At 43.1% G+C, this 24583-nt stretch overlaps 1 protein-coding gene across 1 annotated transcript in view; it reads left to right on the plus strand.

Moving 5' to 3' along the window:
- Positions 1-24583, plus strand: part of myo15ab (myosin XVAb) — a 73888-nt gene that overhangs the window by 18699 nt on the left and 30606 nt on the right. Inside the window, exons 3-31 of the mRNA XM_085163631.1 lie at positions 1868-2005; positions 2113-4643; positions 5996-8332; positions 8429-8548; positions 8657-8974; positions 9185-9382; positions 9677-9909; positions 10226-10631; positions 10923-11005; positions 11395-11458; positions 11583-11692; positions 12933-13007; positions 13094-13190; positions 13413-13516; positions 14052-14115; positions 14787-14900; positions 16477-16638; positions 16754-16867; positions 16971-17029; positions 17361-17484; positions 17596-17691; positions 19287-19418; positions 20142-20267; positions 21330-21407; positions 21514-21665; positions 23263-23308; positions 23444-23568; positions 24011-24128; positions 24235-24410. Of these exons, the coding sequence (XP_085019757.1) occupies positions 2163-4643; positions 5996-8332; positions 8429-8548; positions 8657-8974; positions 9185-9382; positions 9677-9909; positions 10226-10631; positions 10923-11005; positions 11395-11458; positions 11583-11692; positions 12933-13007; positions 13094-13190; positions 13413-13516; positions 14052-14115; positions 14787-14900; positions 16477-16638; positions 16754-16867; positions 16971-17029; positions 17361-17484; positions 17596-17691; positions 19287-19418; positions 20142-20267; positions 21330-21407; positions 21514-21665; positions 23263-23308; positions 23444-23568; positions 24011-24128; positions 24235-24410 (8312 nt within the window). The 5' untranslated portion in view covers positions 1868-2005; positions 2113-2162. The remainder of the gene's footprint in view (positions 1-1867; positions 2006-2112; positions 4644-5995; positions 8333-8428; positions 8549-8656; positions 8975-9184; positions 9383-9676; positions 9910-10225; positions 10632-10922; positions 11006-11394; positions 11459-11582; positions 11693-12932; positions 13008-13093; positions 13191-13412; positions 13517-14051; positions 14116-14786; positions 14901-16476; positions 16639-16753; positions 16868-16970; positions 17030-17360; positions 17485-17595; positions 17692-19286; positions 19419-20141; positions 20268-21329; positions 21408-21513; positions 21666-23262; positions 23309-23443; positions 23569-24010; positions 24129-24234; positions 24411-24583) is intronic.

The raw sequence follows: 24583 nt of genomic DNA on the forward strand, positions 1-24583 counted from the left end.
CTGCCAGCAGCGATTGCTTTGGGAGACTGGCTGCAGCTCAGAGCTTTTCACATTTGATAAGGGCTTTTCATTCTCCTTCAAAGGCGGATGTACAGTTTGAAACAAACTGTGGGAAAGCCAGGGGAAGAAAAAAAAAAACACTCTTTCATCACACTCTCCATCTATTTAATACACACGTGCACCCACTCAAAGGCATCTTTATGAGAAACCCTGTGCACACATGCACTGCTTGTGCCCTTTCCTGGTGTGTAATGATCAGATAGACTTACATCCAGAGACCAAAAGATCAGGATCTGGCAACCCAACACCTATACTCTGTAACAGGACTGATCCAGCAATCCGACCCCTTCCCTCTCGAAGAGGAATAATTTGGTTGATGGCACTAATAATCACAGCCCTGTTACTGATCCTTCACTGGTTCTCTGTGTATGTGTGCGTGTGTATGTGAGAGTCATTCCTCTGTCATTGATACCTAGAGGGAAGACGTCATATCTCTAGCAAGTGGGTGCTTCTCCTGCCTCTGCTCCTTCTTCTGCTGTTACGTATGTGGAAGTAGGTTGGTGGTGGCTGCATTGCTCATTTTGAGGCTGTTTAAATATAATATTTCTTGAAAAGAAGCCTGTGTGAGCAGGACACACACACACATGCACACAGCTGACAGAGTTCAGGAAACAGAGTTAGAGAATATTTAAGGTTAGATAGCATAAATGTGTGTCTGGGTGGTCAGGTCAGGGTTGTTATTTATTACATCTTTGTGGGGATGATGACATTTTACTGCTAATCAGGCTTATCTTATGCATCCCATGTCCGTCTACCTCTCTTTATCCTTCTCTGTCTCTCTCTCACTATCTCAACCTTTTGTATTATTTATGCCCCGCCCCCTCAGCCGCCCAGAGATCTCAAGTTTCACCTGTAGAGCCAGATGACAAATTAAGACTCCTTCTACGAGCTGCCAAAAGGAACTCTTTAAACCTACACATATACACACATACACGCACATTGGTTGTCACACACTCTGAGGAGGGCTTGGTGAACAAAGTGGCGTGTTGAGTGAGAGAATGTGTTGTAGTGAGCAACAGAGGACAGAGTAGGTCAGAGGAAGAAGCTCGGTGTGACCCAGAGACATTTGCCCAGAGTTTTTTGCTGAAGAAGAAACTTGCAAACAGGACGCGTCAGATTTGAAGACTGCAGACCCCAGCCAAGAGCGCAGCACTTCCTCTTTTGTGACGTTTTTTTTGTCAGTGAAGTGGAGGTGACTATGACGGGAAAGGTTTGGATGAATGATTGCGGCTTTAACTTCAAGTCTACAGATGAAGCACTGACTGGACCGTAGAGGGAGTACAGCTGGAGCTGGTGAAACAGCTCCATATGTTGTTTGTGTGTTTTCAGTGCTTGCAACTGCACAAACGCAAACACCGTAGGGATCAAACTGTGTGGAAATGAGTAAAATCAACACAGTAACAATCTCCTTTCAAAGAGTTTGCAGTGAGGTTTACAGTCAACACGTTGCATACTAATGTAGAATTGCAATTTACAGAAGGCTTTTAGAGCTGACCTTAAAGCCTATAGTACAGCTGGACATTGATAGATGATGGCTCTTTTCACTGAGGTTGTGTATCGCTAAGAGATTTCTGCATGGAAACTGGACATTTCTAGATGATGTCTTCATATTGTAATATAGAGATAGGTAAAGGATATGATATTACGACAGTATTCGTGCTAAGACAAGAACACTGACTTATCTTACTAAATGCATTTTACTCATGTTTCTGAATGTGATAGCAATATTAATGTTAGTCTTATTTGTATGTGTGAGATTGCAGCCATTCATCTATCTATCTGTCTATCTATCTATCTACCTACACAGAAGCCTTCATGGGGACCCGATCTGGGCAGTGTCAAACTGCTTTGGCCAGGTGGACCTGTCCTTACACAGATACAGAACCCGCATATAGCTCTGGCACAAAGTCAAACAGGCACATATAAGGCAAGGAGTCTTTTAAAGGTCAGACTTTTTGGAACACAACATGCCTTTTATTGAACTTGAGACATTCGCACAGTGGTGCCTTCCAAACTCTACACATGTGATATCTTTCTATTTGTCTTTTGAAGGTCAGCTCCATTGCATCTCGTAGAGAGGGCATGGTGTGCCCTTAGCCAAAATGCCTGGCAAGAAAGACCCCAAAAAGGACGCAAAGAAGGGTGGAAAACCTGAACCAGAGAAAAAGAAGGAGGAGGAAAAGAAAGGCAAGGATGACAAAAAGGGAGGGAAGGACGACAAAAAAGCCAGCAAGGATGATAAGAAAGGCGGAAAGGATGATAAAAAGGGTGGGAAGAAGGGAAAAGAGGAACCGCCCAAGGGGAAAGATGATGGAAAGAAAGGAAAAGACAAAGGGAAAGGCAAGAAAGTGGAGTCTGAGGAGGAAGAGGAGGAGCTCCTGAGCGATGAAGAGGATGAAGAGTTCAGTGATGAAGAGGATGAGGAAGACTCAGAGGATGATAGGAGAGGGAAGGGGCGAGGAGGCAGGGGAGCTAAAGGAAAGAAAGTGGGGAAGTCTAGACGGGGTGAAGACTCAGAGGATGATGATGATGAGGATGAAGATGAAGATGACGAGGAAGACGAGGATGATGAGGATTATGGGAAATCCAAAAAAAAATCCAAGGACGATCGCCACCATAAAGGAGGGAAATCCGATGCTGACGCAAAGAAGAAAAAGGGCAAAAAGAAAGAGGAAACGCCACAGATTCCAGTGAAAGAAATCCCAAGGAAAGGTCTAAAGAACATGTCCAGGATGTTCATGAAGTTTTCAGGCTTCAAGCGACGCAGGAACAGCAGGAAGAAGCTTAAAAGTACTTCACGTTTATTCCTGGGTTTGGGGAAGAGAAAGACGCGAATTGCTAAGAAGAAACGTCGCAAGTCCATGCTGAAGAACACCTCTCGTTTCATGATGAGATTCAAGGCCAGCAAAAAGAAGAAAAAGGAGAAAGAGGCCAAAGAGAAAGCAAATGGTGGGAAGAAGCCAACCTATATGCTGCTTCGCCTGGGAGGGAACAACTCCAATGAGAAGAAAGGGGGCTTCTTCAAAGGCTTATTTGGGAAAAAGGACGGTGATGGGGCTGTTGACGACTTCAAGAACAGAAGTCTACTGCTGGGGAAGGTTGCAGCGGCAACTAACTGGCTGACCAAACGCTTCCTGTCCACCAAAATGCGGGAAAATTCGGGACAGCATGGCTGGCAAGGGCGTAGAGCTCACAGTCGGCAAGCCAGCTCCCGACGTTATCTCCAGGGTTACCAAAACAATGGTTATGAGCATGAGGAAGATGTGTACGGATACCAGAAAGTATATGAAGGGTATGATGACGGTTATGGAGATGAGGCAGCATATGGAAATCATGGTCACTATGGTTACTATGACAATGACAATGGGGCAGGGGGAGCAGGATATCAAGACCTTGGTTACTATGAGGATGATGGATTCAGTGATCCAAATGCAGAATATTATCCTGATGTTCTTTATGATGAGAGCACGGGGGAATATTATAACCCTTATTCCTCTGCTGATTACTATGCTTACGAGCAGCAGCAGGCAATGTATGGTGATGAGGGTCTGGACTACTATGCAGTAATGGGTGATGACCATATGTATGGAGGGGAGGTGGATGGGTTCCTTGACCCTCAGACTCAGGGCTATTACGATGAAAATAATCAGGGAGTTTACTATGGTGGCGAACAAGTGGGCTATTATGACATTGGACAGGCAGGTTATTATGAGAACCCTTATGTATCATCTATGGGAATGCAAGGTGGATTTGCGCAGGACTATCAACTTAGCTATACTGATGTTGGCATGCCATACCAAGACTTCAGCTCCCAGCAGGCAATTGGATTCCCTCCAGGAGGCCAACAGGTGTTTGGGCTTGGAAACCAAGTTGTAGGTCAAGGACAGGACCTGTATGGAAACCAGAATGTTGGCCAGATGGATCAGTATGGAGATGATATCAGTTTAGTTCAAGGGGGGGAGATGACGTTTAGAGTTCCCAGACCTCAAGTGCGCCTTTTCGGGAAAGAACGTCTAGATGTTACCTTGCCTCCTCCACCAACTTTGCCGCCTGATCCAGAATTTGAAGACATGTCAGACATCCAGTACGAAGACCAGATTCCTCTCGTGCCAGGTCAGCCTGGTGGCATGATGTCATTACAACAACAGATGGCAATGTCACCACAACAACAAATAATGATGTCTTCTCAGCAAAATCTGTTGCCCCCTCAAGAACCAATAATGATGTCCCCTCAAATGATATCACCTCAGCAGCAAGTCATGTCACCGGAGCAGCAGATGATGTTACAACAAGACCAGAGTATGTCCCCCCAAATGATGTCATCGCCAATTATGTCACCACAGCAACAAATGATGTTAACGCAGCAGCAGCCGATGTTGCCACAACAACAGATGATGTCCCAGCAAATGATGTTGCCACAGCAGCAGACGATGCCCCAGCAAATGATGTTGCCACAGCAGCAGATGTCACAAGAGATGATGTTCCCACAACAGCAAATGATGTCACAGCAAATGATGTCACCACAAGAGCAAATGATGCCACAGCAAATGATGCTGCCACAACAACAGATGATTTCACCACAGGTAATTCAAGCTGTACTGTGTCATTGAACCTGACAACGTTCTTAAAGCTAGAGAGTCACAGGAGGGTGTCTTTGCTGACTTTCAGTGAGATTCATATTGCAATGTGAATATAAAAAAGAAAAAAATAGGACATTCAAAAGAGTACACATGCACTGCCCTTTCAAGTTACACAGTTCTCTTGTTTTAAATAATCCCACCACACAGAGAAATGTGGCAGTAACATATTCCATAAATAAAGAAAATATTGCTCAACATTGTTCAATTCAGTTTTTCTATATAGTGCCTAATCACGATAACAGTTGCCTCAAGGTGGTTTATATTGCGAGGAAAAGATTCTACAATTGTATAGGGAACAATCAGACCACCACGACAGCGGTAAGGAAAAACTCACTTTTAACAGGAAGATACTGACAGAAGCAGGTTCAGGGAGGGACGGCCATTGGTTGGGGGCGAGGGGAGGGAGACAAACTAAAAACACACTGTGCAGAGAGCCAGAGATTAGTAATAACTAAGAGAGTGAATAGCGCTGAGTGAAGAAGAAACATTCATCATCGGAAGCCTCCAGAAGCCTAAGCATTGTACAATATAACTAAGGGAGATATGTGTGGGGTCATATGATCCAGTCTGATCCAATCTTAAAAGTAGAGCAGGTGTCTGTCTCCCAAGTTCAAACTGGGAGCTGGTTCCATAAAAGAGTGGCTTGAAAGTGTCTGCCTCCCATTCTACTTTTAAATACTCTGGGAGCCACAAGTAAACCAGCAGTATGAGAGAGAAGTTGGGGTAATATGGTAAATTTAATTCTAGATTCAATATGGAGCCAATGAAGTGAAGCCAGTATGGGAAAAATATGCTCTCTCTTTCCCTCCAGTCCCTATCAGTACTCTTACCAACTGAAGGCTTTTCTTTTTTGGGGGGATGGGGGGTGGGGTTAGGACAGCCTGATAATAATGAATTACAATAGTCCAGTTTAGAAGTAATAAATGCATGAACTACTTTTTCAGCATACTGAGATGGGATGTTTCTATTTTTAGATTCTGAGTACTAAAACCTAAACATGTAACACTAAACGATTAGTGATAGCAGCATTAAACCATTTCATTTCATTTGAACTGGAAATAGCCATAGATAATCAATAAGCCAATGTTAGACAGGTGTACCTGCTTTCTTTTTTGCTTATGACCAACAATGTGATAAATAGTTCTTTGAAATAATTAGTGTAACATTTTCTTGATAAAAAATAATATTCCAGGCAAAATCAGCTTGCAAATCTGATAACTGCTTTTCACAGCCTGTAAGTTACTGGGCTAAAGTCCATGTTTCCATTTTGAACATAAAGCTTTGTGCTCTTTCAGCAGCAGATGATGAATGACCCAATGATGATGCCACAGCAGCAGGGTTATGGCCCACCATCCATCCCTACTCCAACTGCAATGATCATTAAGCAAGCGAACATGTCCCCTCTTCCGGGACGCCGTATTCAACCCTCTCCGACACCATCCCGCCGTTCTGTCATTATGCCCTCCCCACAAATGCAACGTCATCCTTCTGCTATGGCTTCCCCAGTACCCTCTCCTATGTTTGCACAAAGACGCAGTCCCTCTCCACAGCCATCCATGAGGAGTGGTTTAATTAATGCCCAAAGACCGCCCTCTATTATGTCTAGGCAACTCTCACCTCCTTCCTCGCCTATGGCCTCCCCGCTTGCTCGTCGTAGAATGCAACCTCAGAGATCACCCTCTTCCCTTGCTCGAGGTCCTTCACCCCCCCACTCTCCCCGTGCCTCAATGATCCGGCATAGTCCCCCACCGTCACCAAGACCATCAATGAGGCGACGATCTCCACCTTCTTCACCTCGTGCTTCCATGAGAAGGCGAAGTCCTCCACCAGCACCCAGTCCTGCCCGCAGCCCATTTGAAGCTAGAAAGATTCATAGGTCACCATCTCCTACCCTCTCTCCTGCTCATGTATCTCCCCCCCTCTCTCCACAACTCAGCAGAAGACCATCTCCTTCCCCATCTCATCGTAGCTTATCTCCTGCTGGGCCCCGGCCTCACCTATCATCCCCTACTCTTTCTCGCCGCTCAACTCGACTGCTTAGGGATCCAACACCAGTGGCCCGGCCTCGGATGGGTGGAAATGTTCCTTTAGGTACTGTCAGACCCTCCCCTATGGGTCTCCGAGGACGTCCAGTGCCCCCACCAACCCAGAATGTGCGTCCTTTTCGTGCCTCCTCTATAAGAAGCAATAGGTCTTCTGTTCTCACAGTGGACTCCTCGCTTCAGTCCTCTCCTTTCCACTCCCCTCACATGGTCCACCGTGCTCCCTTGAGGAGAAGAGAGTCTGGAAGATTACCTCCTCGTCCCATTGCTCGAGGACGTCCACTTGTGGCCCAGCGGTCAGTAAGAAGTATGCCACCCCCTTCCCCACAGTTGTCCATTAAACACATACCGCACTCCGCGTCCCCGCACCTCTCTCCTCGAGTCTCCCGTCAGCCCTCCCCCCTCCTGCCCCCTCGTGCTGTCCACTCGCCCACTTACACACCAGAAATTATGGCCTATGCTGATCCTTACACTCAACAGTCACATCAATTTGTAGCTCCATCTTCTCCCATGCTTTCTGGTGCTTTGCAGAACCAGTCTCTCCGACAAGCCTCCTTCTCATCCCCCCTTGGACCTCAGGTAGCCCAAATGGTAGGGATGGAGGATATGGTTCCTGAAGTAGACCCTTATGTTCCCTTGTCCCCTACTTTGTCTGGTGCAATGCAAAACCAGGCTATTCATGATGCCTCCTATGTCCCCTCACTCCAGAGACCATTGTCACCTTATGGTCAGCCTATGGCACCCTCATCTCCTATGCTGTCTGGGGCTCTGCAAAATCAAGCTCTACGAGATGCATCTTATGTTTCACCTTTACAAAGGCCAGTGTCACCTTATGGTCAGCCTATGGCACCCTCATCTCCTATGCTGTCTGGGGCTCTGCAAAATCAAGTTCTACGAGATGCATCTTATGTTTCACCTTTACAAAGGCCAGTGTCACCTCTTGAACCTTCTCTGTCCCCTTCTTCTCCATTACTATCTGGAGCTCTGCAAAACCAGGCAGTGAGAGAAGCGTCCTATGTATCTCCTATTTATAGACCTCAATCCCCTTATCCCCCATCTGTACCTCCATCTCCAGTGCTCCCTGAAGCCATGAGACATGGACAGGCACTAAGAGGCGTAGCTTCCTATCAGACACAGTTCAGTTTGCCATACGGACCAACTGTTGTTACGCCATATGATTATATCTCTGAGCCTGCCCCTGCGCCGCTGCTCCATGATGCACTGCAAAACCGATCTGGTTTGCAGAGTGTCTCAACTATGAGATCCCCTATGATGCAGCGTCGTAACCCTTATGCACCAGCTGGGCCTCAGCTCCACAGTGCTCTTCAGCAGAACCCAAACCTTCGTCAAGCTTCTTATCACACTCCTGTGCAACTCAGACGATCTCCATATGGACCCAAACCACCCTCTTCCCCAGCATTAGGAAGTGCCCTGCAAAACCCACAATTGATGCAAGCGTCTTACCGTCTGCCAGATGGAACTTTGGTTTCACCATATGCAGATCCACGTTCCTCCCCATTGCTTGGCCATGCCCTGCAAAATCAGCAAGTTCGTGGAGCTTCGTATGTTTTGCCCGATGGATCGATCAGGGTACGTAAATGGAATATGTCAGTTATGTAGGCTACAACAACAGCTGCCTCATTACATTATACTCTTCTAATTTACACTCTGCCTCTACCCACATAGGACCCTCGTATGCCTCAGAAGCCAATGTCTCCTAACCTCTCGAGAGCTCTTCAGAATCAGAACCTTAAGACTGCTTCATATACTCTTCCGGATGGGACCATTATAGATCCTAGACAGCAAGTAATCCATGTCTTATGTTCCTTTCTTAACTCATTCTTTTCATCATCTGTTTGTTCAAAATAATGAATCTTTTAATGCATTTTTCTCTCTTTGTTTTTGCTCATTCAGCAACCCATTTCCCCAAACTTGGCTAAGGCCCTAAGAAACCCAGTTTTGCGTGAGGCCTCCTACTCTCTCCCTGATGGGACCATTGTGATTGACCCCAAGAAACAAAAGTCCCCCAATCTCGCAGCAGCACTTCAGAACCCTTACCTCAAAAGTGCATCCTACACCTTGCCAGATGGCACCATCATCATTGATCCACGCAAACCTGTCTCTCCAAACCTTTCCGGTGCCCTCCAAAACAGCGCCTTGCGGAGTGCCTCATTCAAATTACCAGAAGGGGTTCAAGACCCCAATACACCCATATCACCAAACTTGACCAAGGTTAGTTATTGATATGTTATGTGCTATGAATATCTCTTTCAACTCACCCTCTCTTCCCCACATAGTAGGACTTGTGTAAAAGTTAACAAGTATAAGTATCATGTCTTTAAAAGTTCTCGTGGCTCCAGTTTGTCTAATAATCACTGTTGACCTGAGGTGCCTCTTTAATTCACTGATGACTAAATCATTTGTCTCTGTTTTAAAACTTAGGCTCTCCAAAACCCAGCCTTGAAAGGAGCTTCATACACACTCCCAGATGGAACTATTATCATTGACCCAAGAAAACCAAAGACCCCCAACCTGGCAGCTGCCTTGCAGAATCCTTATTTAAAGGGTGTGTCCTACACCCTGCCCGATGGAACCATCATCATTGACCCACGGAAGCCAGTTGGCCCTGATCTCTCTAAAGTGCATACCTGTTAAAAATAGTATATCATTTAGCTTTGCTACAGTAATCTGTTACTATTTATTACTATTTACTATTACTATTTATACTATTCAATAAAGTATAAAGTAAACATTATTTGTATTGCTTTTATTTATGTTTTTATTGCTGTTTTAGTTGCCTTTTTTTGCTTCTAAAGTTAAGCATAACATTCTAGCTATTACAGACTATTGAAATGAAGTGTAATATTGGGGACATTTTAGTGACCTAAACTGCACTCTTGAGTAACTTCTCTGCTTTTCCTCTGCCTCCTTCAGGCTCTTACGAATGCAAACCTTCGAAGTGCATCATATCGTCTTCCTGATGGGACCCTGGTAATCCCTGGTCAGCCTCCAAACCTTTCATCTGCTCTGAGGCAAAACCGGGCTCTTCGTTCTACAGGTCTCTATCATTTGTCAGAAAACTCTGTGCTGACAGGCGTGCCCAGACCCACACCTCCCAACCTATACACTGCGCTGCAGAAGGAAGATATGCGTGGCGCCAGTTACAGGTAGGAAACTATTCTGTTACTGGAAACTATCACAAGTGACCTGATTAGGTTTTTCCAGGTAAATAACCTGTTAGGAAATCAATCTGCAAGCTGGGGATTCATTTAAACTAACTAACAGACAAACCCAAATCATCTCCAGTTGACTTTATAAAATCTGCATATGTTGATGGTTCTTTTATACTTTGATTCTGACCATTTTGCAGCATTTAGTCTTGTATACTCCACATACTAGAGAGTAGGCCCACTTAATGTTCGTGTTCACATTTTGCCAGTGTTCCACAGTTATGTGCTATTCATCAATTTTCTTGTCCATTAGGCTTCCAGATAAATCACTTCTCACACGGCGGTTCCACAATCCAAGCCTGTCTGATGCCATTCAAAACCAGCAGCTTCGTTATGCTTCATACACGGTGCCAACAGGACTGCAGGGTGAGGACAATCGCTATGCTGTGATTCCTCCGTATGGGCCACGCTCAGGCCACTGGGCCAGAAATGCCCAAGGAGGAGGGGATGGAGGTGAGGACGTTTGGGCAGCTGAGAGGGTTTTACCACATGGCACTGTCCAGAATTTATCTAAGTGGTCGATGTACAAAGAAGATGGGGTGTTAGAAGGATATTCACCCGCACCTCGATTTGTGGATGGAAAGGCTCAGGACCCAGACTGGGCTCCGGAGAGAGAGAGAGCCAGGCTGAAAGTACCAGGTCAAAGCTGGTATGACAAGGTACCCGAATGCAAGATTAACCCATTTTTAGGAGGATTTAAGTTTCTATAATTCTTTACAATTGGTGGAGAATAGATTGGCATAGGAACAAGCGTAATGTACAGATTATTCAAGCAATAACTGAGAAGCTTTAAAGCTAAATGGCCCTAGCAGCATTTCCTTGTAGAGTTCACAAACATCTGAATTTCTGCATGTTTTGCATCAGCTATGCATTGAGCCGTGACTGTACACCCCAGGCTTTGTTATTTGTGAGTGCTTGACTAATTATGTACATTTCATGTGTGTGTCCAGATCTATTCTATCCTAAGCATGCCCACAACAAGCCACAGGGTTAAACGCTGGGCGGAGGGAATGGAGGACTTGACACAGCTCCCGTAAGCACAAACCATTATTAGCAGCCTCGCTTCTTATTTACTTATATCACACTCTTACAAGCAGTTTATTCCCTGAGCACAGTGTAACACAGTTTGTTCTATGGCTTGTTTGTTCCCAGTGTCCCTGTAAGCTCTGAAAAGCTTTGAAACACTATAATTATGTAAATTATATGTTAAGTATGTGAGTGTTATTAAAAACACATCCAGAGCAAAAACCCCACATTAGATATTTGTTTTGTTTTTAACTACAAGTCTTCGGAAATCAGAGAGCTCTTGAGTGTCTTTGAAAACGAATTAATGCTGGACGTCAAAGTGAGAGTGGGAGTGCTGCTTCAGCAGGACAATATGTGCTCAGGACATGAATTTTAATTTTCTGTGTTTAATTTCAGTGAGCTGAATGAGACCACTGTTCTGATGAACCTGAAGAAACGCTACGATCAGGATCTTGTCTATGTATGCTAAATCACTCATTTGCAAATTAAATAACGTAATATCATAAAATGTCACGGACACTGCCAGCTGCCTCAGTTCGTTTACCCTCCCTTTTGTCCTTCTGTCATCTCTGTTTTCCACTCAGACCTACATAGGCAGCATCCTTGTGTCCGTGAATCCATACAAGTTGCTCAACATTTACGGGACAGACATGGTGCTCCTTTATGAAGGTCATGGACTGAGTGATAACCCCCCGTAAGATCTGTGTTTGTGTGTGTGTGTGTTTGGGCTTTTGCATGTGTTAGAGTTTCTGCAAAGAGGTAATGCAAGATAGGCCATTTTTGAGTATTTTACTATTAATAAACTGCACAAGAGTATTAGGCTCGAAATGATTTAATTCTAACTTTGTCTCAGAAGTATGACAAAGGTCAGACATTTTCCCTTGAATTTAGCAAGAAGTCACCCTTTCTAGACTATTTATTTATTTATTTTTGTAGACTACCTGTTTTTGGATTTATCAGATGTGAACATGTCTACCTTGTTTAGAATATAATGAATTAGACGGCACTAGCCCTGTAGTTCTAAACTGAAAAAGTCGACAGGAGCTTTTCTTTTTGTTTATAAAGCAAAAAAAGCAGGTAGCTAGCTAGCATTATAGTTCAGCTTAAAGGATGCCGTTATTTTTTACATTCTGTCAGGCTGCCACTAGCAAAGTGAAACACTGAGCTGGCATAGTTCAGAATAAAGAAAATAGTTCCTTCATGAAACTTTTTGGGGGGAATAAACGGGTTGTAATTCATTGCAAGAGACATTGCTAATGACTTTTTCAAATGCAGCTTTTGGCAGTTTAATACACTTTATTCTAGAGAAAGGCAGATGTCTAAACAGCTAATTTCTCCTGGTTACCTTAACCCCAAAATCTAGATGCATAAATAAAACTAAAGGCCAGAGAATGGTTCATGGTTCCAACTTTTTCTGAACCATGAACCACAATTGTTTGAAAATGGAGTGCTTATTGAAACAATTTTTTGAAAAAAGAAAAATATTAATTTGCATATATATGAGTTTTAAAAAAATGTATTGTGTAATTCATTTTGGTTTTCGTGGGTGAAGAAATTCACACTGATGATGCAAAAGTCTCAAAAACTCACAAAACACCACGTATCAAATGTGATACACTAGCCGTTAAAAGGTTAAACCTTTAAGTGAAACCTTTACAGCTGTGTTTTTGTGGGCATACGCTGTCCCACTACATCTGTCTACATGTGTCGTAAGCTGTGCTCTGAGATCCTGTACGGCGGTAAATAAAGGTGTTAAAGGCCAGCACCTCAGGTGTTAGTAACAGGCTTGCGTTACACTGTTAATGGTCTGTTGCCAAGGGAGAGTTTGGTTATGGATTTCACTGCCACTTCTACACACACCAAGCTGACATGCACACAGCTGGTGTGTGTGTGTGTGTGTTTATTCTAATTCGACATCTTTTGTTGTGTTGCAGTCATCTCTTTGCCATTGCTAATCTCTCATATACCACCATGATGGATGCCAAAAAAGATCAGTGTATAGTGATCAGGTATGAACTGCTGATTAAAGTCTGATTAAAGGCATCATAAAACGAGCGCTATAAATCATTCATATTGGTGGTTTTTGTTATTCCAGTGGAGAAAGTGGGTCAGGGAAGACTGAGGCCACTAAATTGATCCTGCGTTACCTGACAGCCATACACCACAAACGCAATGTCACGCAGCAGGTATATGTCCAGTGTCCAATTTTTTTGTATGAGTGGACAGACACAGAATGAAGCTCATATTTAGACAGTTTAAACTAACTTTTTTTTTCTCTCACATCGTGGTCTTTAAATCTATCTTCTGCCTTCAGATAGAGGTAAAGTATTCTCATCGCTTCCCCCATATTTTGCTCTCTTTGCCGTCATACTGAAAGTGCTCATAGTAATTTTCCCTCTGTGCTGACTGGGCAGATCCTTGAGGCCATGCCCCTGTTGGAGTCTTTTGGGAATGCCAAAACAGTGCGCAACGACAACTCTTCACGCTTTGGCAAATACACGCAGATCTACATGGACGAGTGAGTAGTAACAACTTTTGCTGATACATTCTTCTTCTTTCAGCTGCTTCCTTTGGTGTTGGTGTTACGCCAAAAAGGGATTTCCGATGTTTCAGCGTGTTTTTTTATTTGTAATATTTTTGCTTTTATTGTTAGATAGACTGTAATCTATAGCATTTATGAAGAGGCTATATATAAAATAAAGAAACGGCCTATTTTGTGACTCTACTCTGTGTTATACATTATCTCGCCCATTTTGGTCTCTTGAAATGTCTTTATAGATCTGTAATGTTATCCCTGTATCATAACATACACACAGAAACACACACACACACACACACACACACACACGCACACACAGAGAATTGGTGACACTGGGCTTACTGGGGAATATGCTAATGTGTCCCACTGACACAGTTAGATAAGGAGTTGATTTTCTGTTAGAACTGTGACAGAGAGCAAATTACACATGCATGACTTGTTACTTAACTCAGCCTTACTCTGTGTATGCATGTGTGTGTGTGTGCGTGTGTGCGTGTGTGTGTAATTTTACCAGGGGTGTAATCAGCGGTGCCATAACGTCTCAGTACCTGCTGGAGAAGTCACGCATTGTCTTTCAGGTGAAAAACTCTCAAACACACGCATTCACACAACAGCTCAGGTGGAGTCTTTTTACCACTGAGTCATGAGCCCCATTCAGACATGCACTCCTTTCCATTAATCTAACGCCATCTGAACCTAGCGCTACATATCCTAGTAGGCACACTGTTCTCTTTCCTGTAAAACCTGCAACAGCAACCTTTCTTGGTACTAGGCCAACGGCATTTGCGTTGAAGAACAGGCAAGCACAAAGTCGTAACAGTGTCTTACCTGTGTAATTAAATTCACTGTTAATTTCAAGTAAAAATTCAAGTAAAATTTAAACATTGCTCTGTGATGTGCTTTTGCCATCCACAGTCCAGATATACCTCTAAGCCTGGTGTAAGGGAGAATTAAATGTTCACATACTGTGGCTCTAATAACACTGACGTATATCTGAATGGCTTTGAATGACAGACAGCTGTGTCCTACAGACAAAAAGAGACAGATGTAGAGATGTAGCCCGAGACCTTTCTTCGTGGTCGCTTTCATCTGGTCACACATCCTTTGAGTATCCCTCAAATATGTGTTTCTCTGTCAACGGCATTATGTGTGTCCGTTTCAGTCATAAGAGATTTAAACTGCTAAGCAGTCCTAGTGTGTGTGCGCATGTGTCAGGGTGACTTTTTTCTGTATGTGTTTTTATTCACAGGCCAAATCAGAGAGGAACTATCACATCTTCTATGAGATGTTGTCAGGCCTTCCTCCTCATGAGAAGCACTCACTGTACCTGCAGGAAGCTGAGACTTACTACTATCTCAATCAGGTGCTCAAATTCAAACACGCAGACATCCATCAGATATCAAAGAAAATCACAAGGACATTAACCTCCTGTAGAGTTACCATTAGCATAACTGCTACTTCAGTAAGCCTTAAGCCATTAAGTCTTGGGACTAAAATTCAATAAGAACCATACTGCAAAAGCAGCCCAAGAGTTTCTTGAGGCAAAGAAATGGGATAATCTGTAATGACCAAGACAGTCACCCGATCTCAGCCCAATAGAGCATGCTTTTCAGTTACTGAAGCCTAAACTGGATGGAGAGAGACCCACAAACAAACAGCAACTGAAGGCAGCTACAATAAAGCCCTGGAAGAGCATCTGTGTCACGTTATCTATAATATATACATTTATAAAAAATGGCTTGAATTCCTAAACAGTTAATGGAATTTTTTTTGTGAAACCCATTAAAGCTGAAAGTCTGCGCTTGGATTACATGTTGATTGTTTTATTTAAAATCCACTGTGGTGGCGTGTAGTGTGATCCAAAATCAGCCATTGTTAAACCAGTCCTGAACAATGGATGGTCATCCCGAAAGAGATCAGACTAATGTCACAGTATTAATACAGCACAGAAATGACCATTTCACTGCTCACAGATTTTCCATTGTTTTTGAGAATTTACTGTACTAGCTGCTTTGCTTCATAGGTGTTGTTTCATTTGTTTCCACATTATTACCCTTAGTTATTGCTCCCTAGTATTACTCATCTAAAAACTATGGCTTATGCCAAGTCGTTACTTGGTTATCACCACGGTAATTACATGCTAATTAAAGGGTATTATCACACTATCACCTATAAAACGCGTCCAAAATGATTTAACACAGGATGAGGTGATCACACAGAGCAACTTTATATTTAAATACCTCCCCCGGCATTACAACAGAGCAACCATATCTGCTTACAGTCAACTGTTTCTGACCTTTGAAATGTGTTGATGCTAAAACCATGAAACCACAGCCTATCCTGGTGAATAGGATTAACATTATACTTGTTGAATGTCCACTTTTCAACATTTATATTGAAACACAGGTGTGCGTAACTGCAGCCCAGCAAAGCTACAGGCACAGCTGTAGTCTTGTTTCTTCTTTGTCAGCTGTCCTGCCAACACCAAGTTTTTTTTCCACACAAAAACAATTAATTAGGGCCATTTGTTCATAATTATGACATTTTCTGTTTGTTTTTGCACCTGTGGGCTTTATTTCCAAGCTGATTTGCGCTGTTGTATTTCTTTATGAGGTAGTGTTCATCTTGGACTATTTCCCACCCAGTTAGCGGTGTGTTTGTGGTAATTACAACAACATTTTTTGAAGAGTAACTTAACACTGGGCTGAGAGATAGCGTGTCATTGCTCTCCCTGACTGAAAGTGTGCTGACAAGTGAGCCCTTTTGCACTCGTAACTGCAATCGCCAGTGAGGTCATGGTGCTCTGATACACCCTGAAGTGGATCCTCTCCATCACTGCACCAAGGGACTCAAATCGCTGATAAGTTGCTCTTAGATTAGACCTAAAGAGGGTAAAATGTGTTTTCCCTAACGGTGCACGTGTGTGTCCATGCATGCAGGGAGGGAACTGTACCATAGCGGGAAAGGATGACGGGGAGGACTTCAGGCGTTTGCTGAGTGCCATGGACATCCTGTGTTTCACCCCAGAGGAGCAAAATGGCATCTACAGACTTCTTTCCTCTGTCCTTCATCTGGGGAACATCTACTTCCAGCCACACCTGGTCTGTCTTTCAAACACAAACATGTATTTAGTTTCACAACCTAATGGTGAGGATGACGTTGGCAGTAATAATGACAGTGACTCCATATGTATGTGTCTGCGACTGTGTCCCGCAGGCTGAGGGTCAGGAGGTCGCGTCAGTGGTGAGCACGCAGGAGATAAGGGTGGTGGCTGAGATGCTGCTGGTCTCACCTGAGGGCCTAGAGAAATCTGTCACCTTCAAGCTGACAGTAAGTGGTGCACACTTTTGCAGAAACAGCCCCGTGCACACACCACAGATATGATTATTTCTGTAACAAAATATAGATGTTAGAGATGTGTTTGATCCCCCAGGATACGGTGCGGGAGAAGATCTATACTCCGCTCACAGTGGAGAGTGCTGTGGATGCCAGGTGAGTGAGTGACTAAAAGTCTCAATCTGTTAAATTAAACATGATGCACCTTGCTCTGCTTGGGGGAAAAAACTGAAAATCTTAGGGCTTTTTAATGTCCTCATGTTTTTTTCACCCCCTTCTTTAAAATCATACCAGGAGACTGCTGAGAGGGAGCGAAGAGTCTGTGATATTCTCTTCCAATCTTTGGTAGAGGCATGTGAGGACAAAGGACGTCAGGGCTTGAAGTCGGGGGGGGGGGGGGGGGGGGGGGGGGGTTTCAGATGTCCTCTGTTTCCATAGGAACCGGGTTTTCTGTTTCCATAGAAACCTTATTGTGCGTTTTTCATAGAGATGCTGTTGCCAAGATCCTGTATTCGCTGCTGTTTAGTTGGCTGACGGAGCGCATCAACGGACGCGTCTACCCTCGCAACGAAGCCCTCTCCATCTCCGTGCTGGACATTTATGGATTTGAGGTCACACTGAAGAGCACTCGCAGTAACGTCACATCTGTGTTTGTGTCTGAGCTGACCCGTGTGCTAAGTGACTCACATAACCCCCAGTTGTCTCTTCTGTGTGTCCTCCAGGAGCTACAGGTGAACAGTTTTGAGCAGCTGTGCATCAACTACGCCAATGAAACTTTGCAGTTCTACTTTAACAGGGTCATTTTCCAGGAGGAGCAGGTCAGAGAACCACAAGTTAATGTGTTCATTTCCCATTTAGCTCACATCAGTGACATCACTGACCAGTTTGTTAGGTACACCTGTTCAACTTTTCATTAATGCAAGTATCTAATTGCCCAATCACATGTCAGCAACTCTATGCATTTAGGCATGTAGATGTGGTCAAGACCACCCGCTGAAGTTCAAAGTGATTTAAGTGATTCTGAACATGGCATAGTTGTTGGTATGAGATGTGTCCGAATGGTTTAGAAACTGCTGATCTGATGGGATTTTCCCAAACAACCATCTCAAGGATTTACAAAGAACGGTCTGAAAAAGAGAAAATATCAGTTTCTCTGTGAAAATGTCATTTTGATGTCAGAGTTCAGAGCAGAATGGCCAGACTTCTTCAAGCTGATAGGAAGGCAACAACCAATGTATCCAAAAGAATGAATCCACAATGCCTTGAAACCTGAAGCAGATGGGCTACAGCAGCAGAAGACCACACTGGGTGCTGCTACTGTCAGCTAAACACTGAAACTGAGGCTATAATTGACACGGGCTCACCAAAACTGGACAAAAGATTAGAAAAATGTTGCCTGGTCCACTGAGTTTCAATTTCTGCTGCAACATTCAGATGGTAGAATCCAAATTTGGCATAAACATCATGAAAGAATGGATCCATCCTGCCTTGTATCAATGCTTCAGGGTGCTGTTGGTGTAATGGTGTGGGGATATTTTCTCGGCACACATTGGGCCTCCTTAGTGCCAGATGAGCATTGTTTAAACACCACAGCCTACCCGAGTATTGCTGCTTACTATGTCCATCCTTTTATGACAACAATGTACCCATCGTCTGATGGTTGCTTCCAGCAGAATAATACACCATGTCACAAAGCTCAAACCCTCTCAGACTGGTTTCTTGAACACAGTGGGTTTCACTGTACTGAATGGCCTCCACAGTCACCAGATCTCAATCCAGTACAGCACATTTGGGATGTTGTGGAACAGAAGGTTCACATCATTGATTTGCAGCCAACAAATCTGCAGCATCTGTGTGACGTTATCATGTCACTAAGGACTAAAATCTCTGAAGAATGTTTCTGAGCAGCTTGTTGAATCTATGCCATAAAGAATTAAAGCAGTTCTGAATGTCAAACACATTCAGAGCACAAACTAGCAAGGTGTTCCCAATAAAGTTTTCAGTGACTGTATGTATGCGAGGCTGCCTGCAAACGATCACAATAGTTTACAGGCAGCCACAAAGCAAAAACAACAACAACACAAAAAAAACACATAGTTCGCCACTGAAGCCAACAAGATAATTTAATGTAGCGACAAAAAAAAGTTAAAATGACACCAGAGAAGCTTAAAGAGTTTTGTGTTAATGATACAGAAGCACAACTATGAAACCTATATTCCCGTTTCACAGTTATAGCCCCATGTCACCCGTCTAAAAAAGGAGGGATTTCCAGAGGCACATTTAAACTCAGGCTATCAAATCTTTCACAAATCATAGCAGAAAGCAAGAAATAATTAGCAGCGAGTTAGTCGAGTTTTACACACACCAGCCTGACGAATCTTGCGCTTGTTTTGTGCTGAATTGTGCTGCGTAGGAGGAGTACATGCGGGAGCAGATCAAATGGCAGCAGCAGCCCTTCGGCCACAACGAGGCATGCCTCGACCTTATTGCTGCTAAGCCCCATGGGATACTGCGCATACTGGACGACCAGTGTGGTTTCCCTCAGGTAAGCCCATTCCTGTTAAACTAATAACCGTTTTCTCCAGAGTTATTGGAACTCGCTTAAATTGAATCAAAAACACATACAATATGAAAGTGAATACAATAAAGGTAAACACAAGCAGTTTTTAATTAAGACAAAGGTGTTTAATGACTTATAACTCCACGGAGAGAGAAGCCCCAAGTGTGCGAAGAACAAGTGATTGAGACAGACTCAGTATGTGGAAAGCGAGCGCACTTATAATAAGCTTATATTAGATTACAGGAAACTTTGGAAGAGTTGCACTCTTTAAGCGTGCTGTTAAAAAAAAAAACACAAGCCAACAACAGCTCTAACTTCATATTTCATATCTCAGTTTTTTTTTAAAATTGAGTTAAAAAAGAAAAAAAAAAACCCTGCACTATTGGATTTCTCATTAACCAGGAGACTGTATTGTAGCCAGCTTCAATCAATACAAAACTATCCCACATGCTCACTTAATTGCCTACCTGCTGCTATCATTATTCCCGGGGCTCCCAGTGTAAGAAGCTGTCTGAGCTCATAGTGAGATAAATGTATTATAAGTCTCTGATGCTCGGAGTGAAACATGAACACGCCGTTACATGAAAAACCCACTGAGGCGATCTGCCAAACGCACACACGCAGACACGCACAGGAAACATGTGTTTGTGCTGTAGAGGTTTAGTTTCCATGGCTCAACAACCATTAACCATCTCCAATCATTGCTAGGCAACAGACCACACCTTCCTTCAGAAGTGCCACTATCACCATGGAAACAATCCGCTCTATGCCAGGCCAAAGATGCCACAGCCAGAGTTTACCCTGAAACACTATGCAGGGAAGGTCACCTACCAGGTACTTCCTGCCTTCCCAGTTTTCTTTCTTTCCTGCTTCTCTGTGTTTTGCTTTTTAACATTTTCAACTTTTAATTTCTCAACATTTCAATCTCTTTTATAGCCTTTTTTTTTTCAATGTTCTTCCTCTGATCATTTCCTTTTTCCCCCCTCTTTTTTTGCATTCTCATATAAAGTGCATCTGGAAAGTATTCTCAGCTCTTTGCTTGTCCTACATTTTGCTATATTACAGCATTATTTCAAATCACTGATTAAATTCATTTTCCACTTTAGAATTCTACAAACAGTACAACAAAAGTTTGCTTGAAATTTTTGCAAATTTATTAAAATAAAAAGCTAAAATATAACATGCACATAAATAAGAATTCACACCCTTTGCCAGTGATCATCTGTCAGATGTCTGTACAACTTGATTGGAGTCCACTTGTGGTAAATTCAGACATACAAGGGCCGCAGGTCGGACTCAAACTGGGGCTTTTCAGCCGTATAGCATATGTGCCCCTGCTCAAACACTGAGTTAAACAGGTGCCCATCAGATCCAAAGTCCACATTGTTCTTGGATGTAAGGATTTTAAACAATTTAAAATGAATACACACCAAAATCCACACATGACATTTTTAATTGAAAATTTGAGTGAGTGATTTTTCTTTTAGTTGAATAATTGCTTAACAGCTCTAGAATTAACAGTCTGTCCATCCATCTATTTTTTTTCCCATCCATTCTTGTTCAGGTTCACATGCGTGGCTTCTATTGTGAATAAATCATTGTGAAATAGTACACGGGAGTACTGAAAAATTGTGTTATAATGACGAATGAATGTGATATAATATTGAAGGTTATTAGGTTTTTCATCAAAATGTCTTGCTTCGGCCAGTATGATTGTGAAACAGGTAGTCGCTTGAATGCTGTCTGGTATGTTTTAAACATATTCTAATGTAATCTGTCAAAGCCAGACTCCAGAGATATTTCCGTTCCATAAAAATCTCCCTGTCGTTCATGCATGTGGCTGTAAATTTCTGGTTTGAATCAATTTGCAATAGTTTTGAATGATTTGTGATGCAGGTCTACAAATTCTTGGATAAGAACTTTGATATGGTGCGCCAGGATGTTTTGGACCTCTTCACCCAGAGCAAGAACAGAGTGAGAAGTGGAAATGCTCAAAAAAAAAGTATTGATTCAGATACTAAAGTATGGTGAAGCATGATATTGTAACGTGGATATTATCTGTGTCTTTCTGTGTGTGCAGATGGTTTCGAGCCTCTTCTTGAAGCACTCAGAGTCTTTGTCTCAGCAGCGGTCTAACGTGCGGCGCAGCAGCGCGGCTCGCCGTTATCAGGCCAACACGGTCAGCGCAAAGTTTCAAAGCAGCCTGCAAGAGCTGCTGGAAAAGATGGAAAGGTTTTAGGCTCATTTATCTTTTTAAAACAAGAAGACTGCATCGCAGCTTTCTTTGAAATCTCTCCCTCTTTGACACTCACTCGAGTTCCCACAATACACTGAGCCTGTCATCAGTTCAGGTGGACCACAAAGTCAAGCTCAGCTACAACTGCGATGAATCAGCTGAATGTTCAGCTAACAATCTTCTATGCATCCAGCTGACAAATCGCATAATGGGTGGGCAATTTAAGTAGCTTTATCCTAAAGTCACACAAGGAAAAACAGTGGACCGCAGTGCAGCCGTGTGCAGTAAAATTAAATGCTTGCTTTGAAGATGAGAATCAGGTCAGTTACTGTCTTTAAAGCGGTTTTGGTGGATCAACATGCTGATAAAATAACAATACAACTGAGCCAGTGTGCAGCTGAATAGGGTCAATCTGGCAATTATGTGAAATCTGTTTGTGATAATCTGGTGTTTAACTGTGACTAATTCGATTAAATCACAAATCTGTTGGCATCAAATTCACATTAACTACTTTCATTCAGACTCCAGACACAACCTCATAGATTTGAAACAAATATTCAGAAATTACTTGTAAACTAACCATGTTACCAGCAAACCTGCTTTTATATAGACATGTAACCAGATTACAATCAAACGGAGAGATGAGTCCCCCGTTGCAAAAAAGACACCTGCATACATGTTAACCTTGACTCAGAATATAAATTAGAAAGTTACTTGCCAACTTTTACCAGTCTGTATGTGAGTGGTTGCAGAGAGTCAAGTCAGACTGCAGTTGTTTGGAGACAGGTTGCCAACCACCAGGCAACTGGTGCAGTCACCTTCCAATCAAAAGTGGTCGCTCATGAGGTTGCCATCCTGTTTTTGCTGTAGTGTGACTGAGCCATGACTCTGCTTGCAGTTAAGAATCATCTGCAAGTCCCTTTGTACCAAGCCCCCCCCCCCCCCCCCATCTCCTCCTTTTATGGTGTGTCTGACTTAATCAGTATCATGTCTGCTGTCAGTTCTGTGCAGACAGTCTCGTTGGTCCTCTCCCTGCTGCCTCTAGCTTTGCACGTGTGCACATGAAAGGACGGGGAGGTGAGCAGCGCCACACCACCAAATATGAATCGCAGTCGTGGGAAATATTAATCTCCCTTTGACTAAAGTGGTCCTGACTATCACTGGTGAAGAAAGATAATGATGCTTCATAAATGTATGAAATTGTCTGTGATGAGAGTGTCTGATGTGGGCAATGAGCAAAAGAAGGAGTGGTTTCTTTCACAGCTCTCATCAAACAACGCACACTCTATCATGGCCTTGTTCCTAAAGGCGAATTGAACAATTTGTTTTGCCGTGGTGTACCATTAGACTAAAGTGATTATCTCTGACAGCCTTATTAGCCTCAATCATGTCTCAAATATATGAAAACTGAGGCCTCAGGAGGTCTGTCAGTCTGAAATTGTTAATAATGTAGCTCCAGCTATAAAAGTACATGCCATGCATTCTCATTTTCAGCTGGAAAGTAGACTTCCCCGCACAGTTTATCAGGTTTCATCACCTCATGCATTTGTTTATTCACTCATCCATCCATTCATTCTCATCTATCTGTGACAGGTGTAACCCTTATTTTGTGCGATGCATCAAGCCAAACCATCTTAAGGTATATTTGCAAGTTGGATGATGTGTGCAGGCTTGCAGTGCTTTCTTGTTTAGATTTCTATTCATTTCTGTTTTTAAAAAAAGCATATATATATATATATGTGTGTGTGTGTGCATGTACATTGTACTGTTATAGGAGCCAGGAATGTTTGACATGGAGCTGGTCAAAACTCAGCTGCATTACTCCGGCATCATGGAGACCATCCACATCAGGAAGGAGGGTTATCCAATCAGACTGCACTTTCATAGCTTCCTATCGAGGTTGGCCACCTACTTATCTCCAAGCTGATTGTGTTTGAATCATCATTCTCAGCTTCCTTTCCTCAAATAAATTGTTTCTGCTGCCCTCTCCGCTCGCTGCTTTCAGTTTTCAAAAATTGCTCAGATGATTGGTCTTTTTTTTTTCTGGGTAGAATACGTTTCACACAGATTTCTTCACGCTGAAGTAGCCATCTGGCTTTTGTCACCTCCTGCAGTAGGAGAGCAGCTGAAATCAATTGATCTCACAGCGCCGTTCACTGCCAAAGTAGTCTGAGAAAAAAACCCAATGTCAGCACAGTCCAGCGTTTACAATAAGATTCACAGATAGAAGTTACCGAAGCTGTGAATGCCCAGATTCCCAATAAGCTCTCAGATAAGCAAAGATACACAAGATTTAGGTGTTTTCACAGAATTCAGATTGAACTGTCACATGTCGATGCAGGTATAAAGCCCTGCTCTGCCTGAAGGATACTCCACCTGCAGACGGCGAAAACTGCGTTGCCATGCTCCAAAAACTCGGTCCAGTGAAGACCGACTCGTATCAGCTGGGTGTCAGTAAGGTGAGCGTTCTCAGAAATCTGCACACAAGTACAAATCGTGAGGTCAGCTATGTCGTGCTTTAGATTTAAAAACAGATGAGTTTTTATTTGTGTGTGTGTGTGTTAGATTTTTCTGAAAGAGGAGTTGTATCAGCTGCTGGAGGGCAAGCGTGACCGTCTGCTGAACCTCGCTGCCAGGACGCTGCAGAGATACACGCGCATGCGCTTCATCCGAAAGAACTTCATCAAATTCAAGCGCTTTCTGATTGTGTTTGAAGCTCGTAGCAGAGGCTACCTGGCCAGGTAACGTGCCCATCGTGTTGCCTTCATCTAACGCTTCAAAGCATCATCACTTCACATTTCAAATGTCCTTATATATATATATATATATATATATATATATATATATATATATTTCCTCCTCAAAAAATACAGAAAACAGAGAAAAACTCCAAATAGTCACAATCTTATTTCTC

The sequence above is a fragment of the Neolamprologus multifasciatus genome, chromosome 6 (genome assembly GCF_963576455.1).
Source record: "Neolamprologus multifasciatus chromosome 6, fNeoMul1.2, whole genome shotgun sequence".
Taxonomy (NCBI): domain Eukaryota; kingdom Metazoa; phylum Chordata; class Actinopteri; order Cichliformes; family Cichlidae; genus Neolamprologus; species Neolamprologus multifasciatus.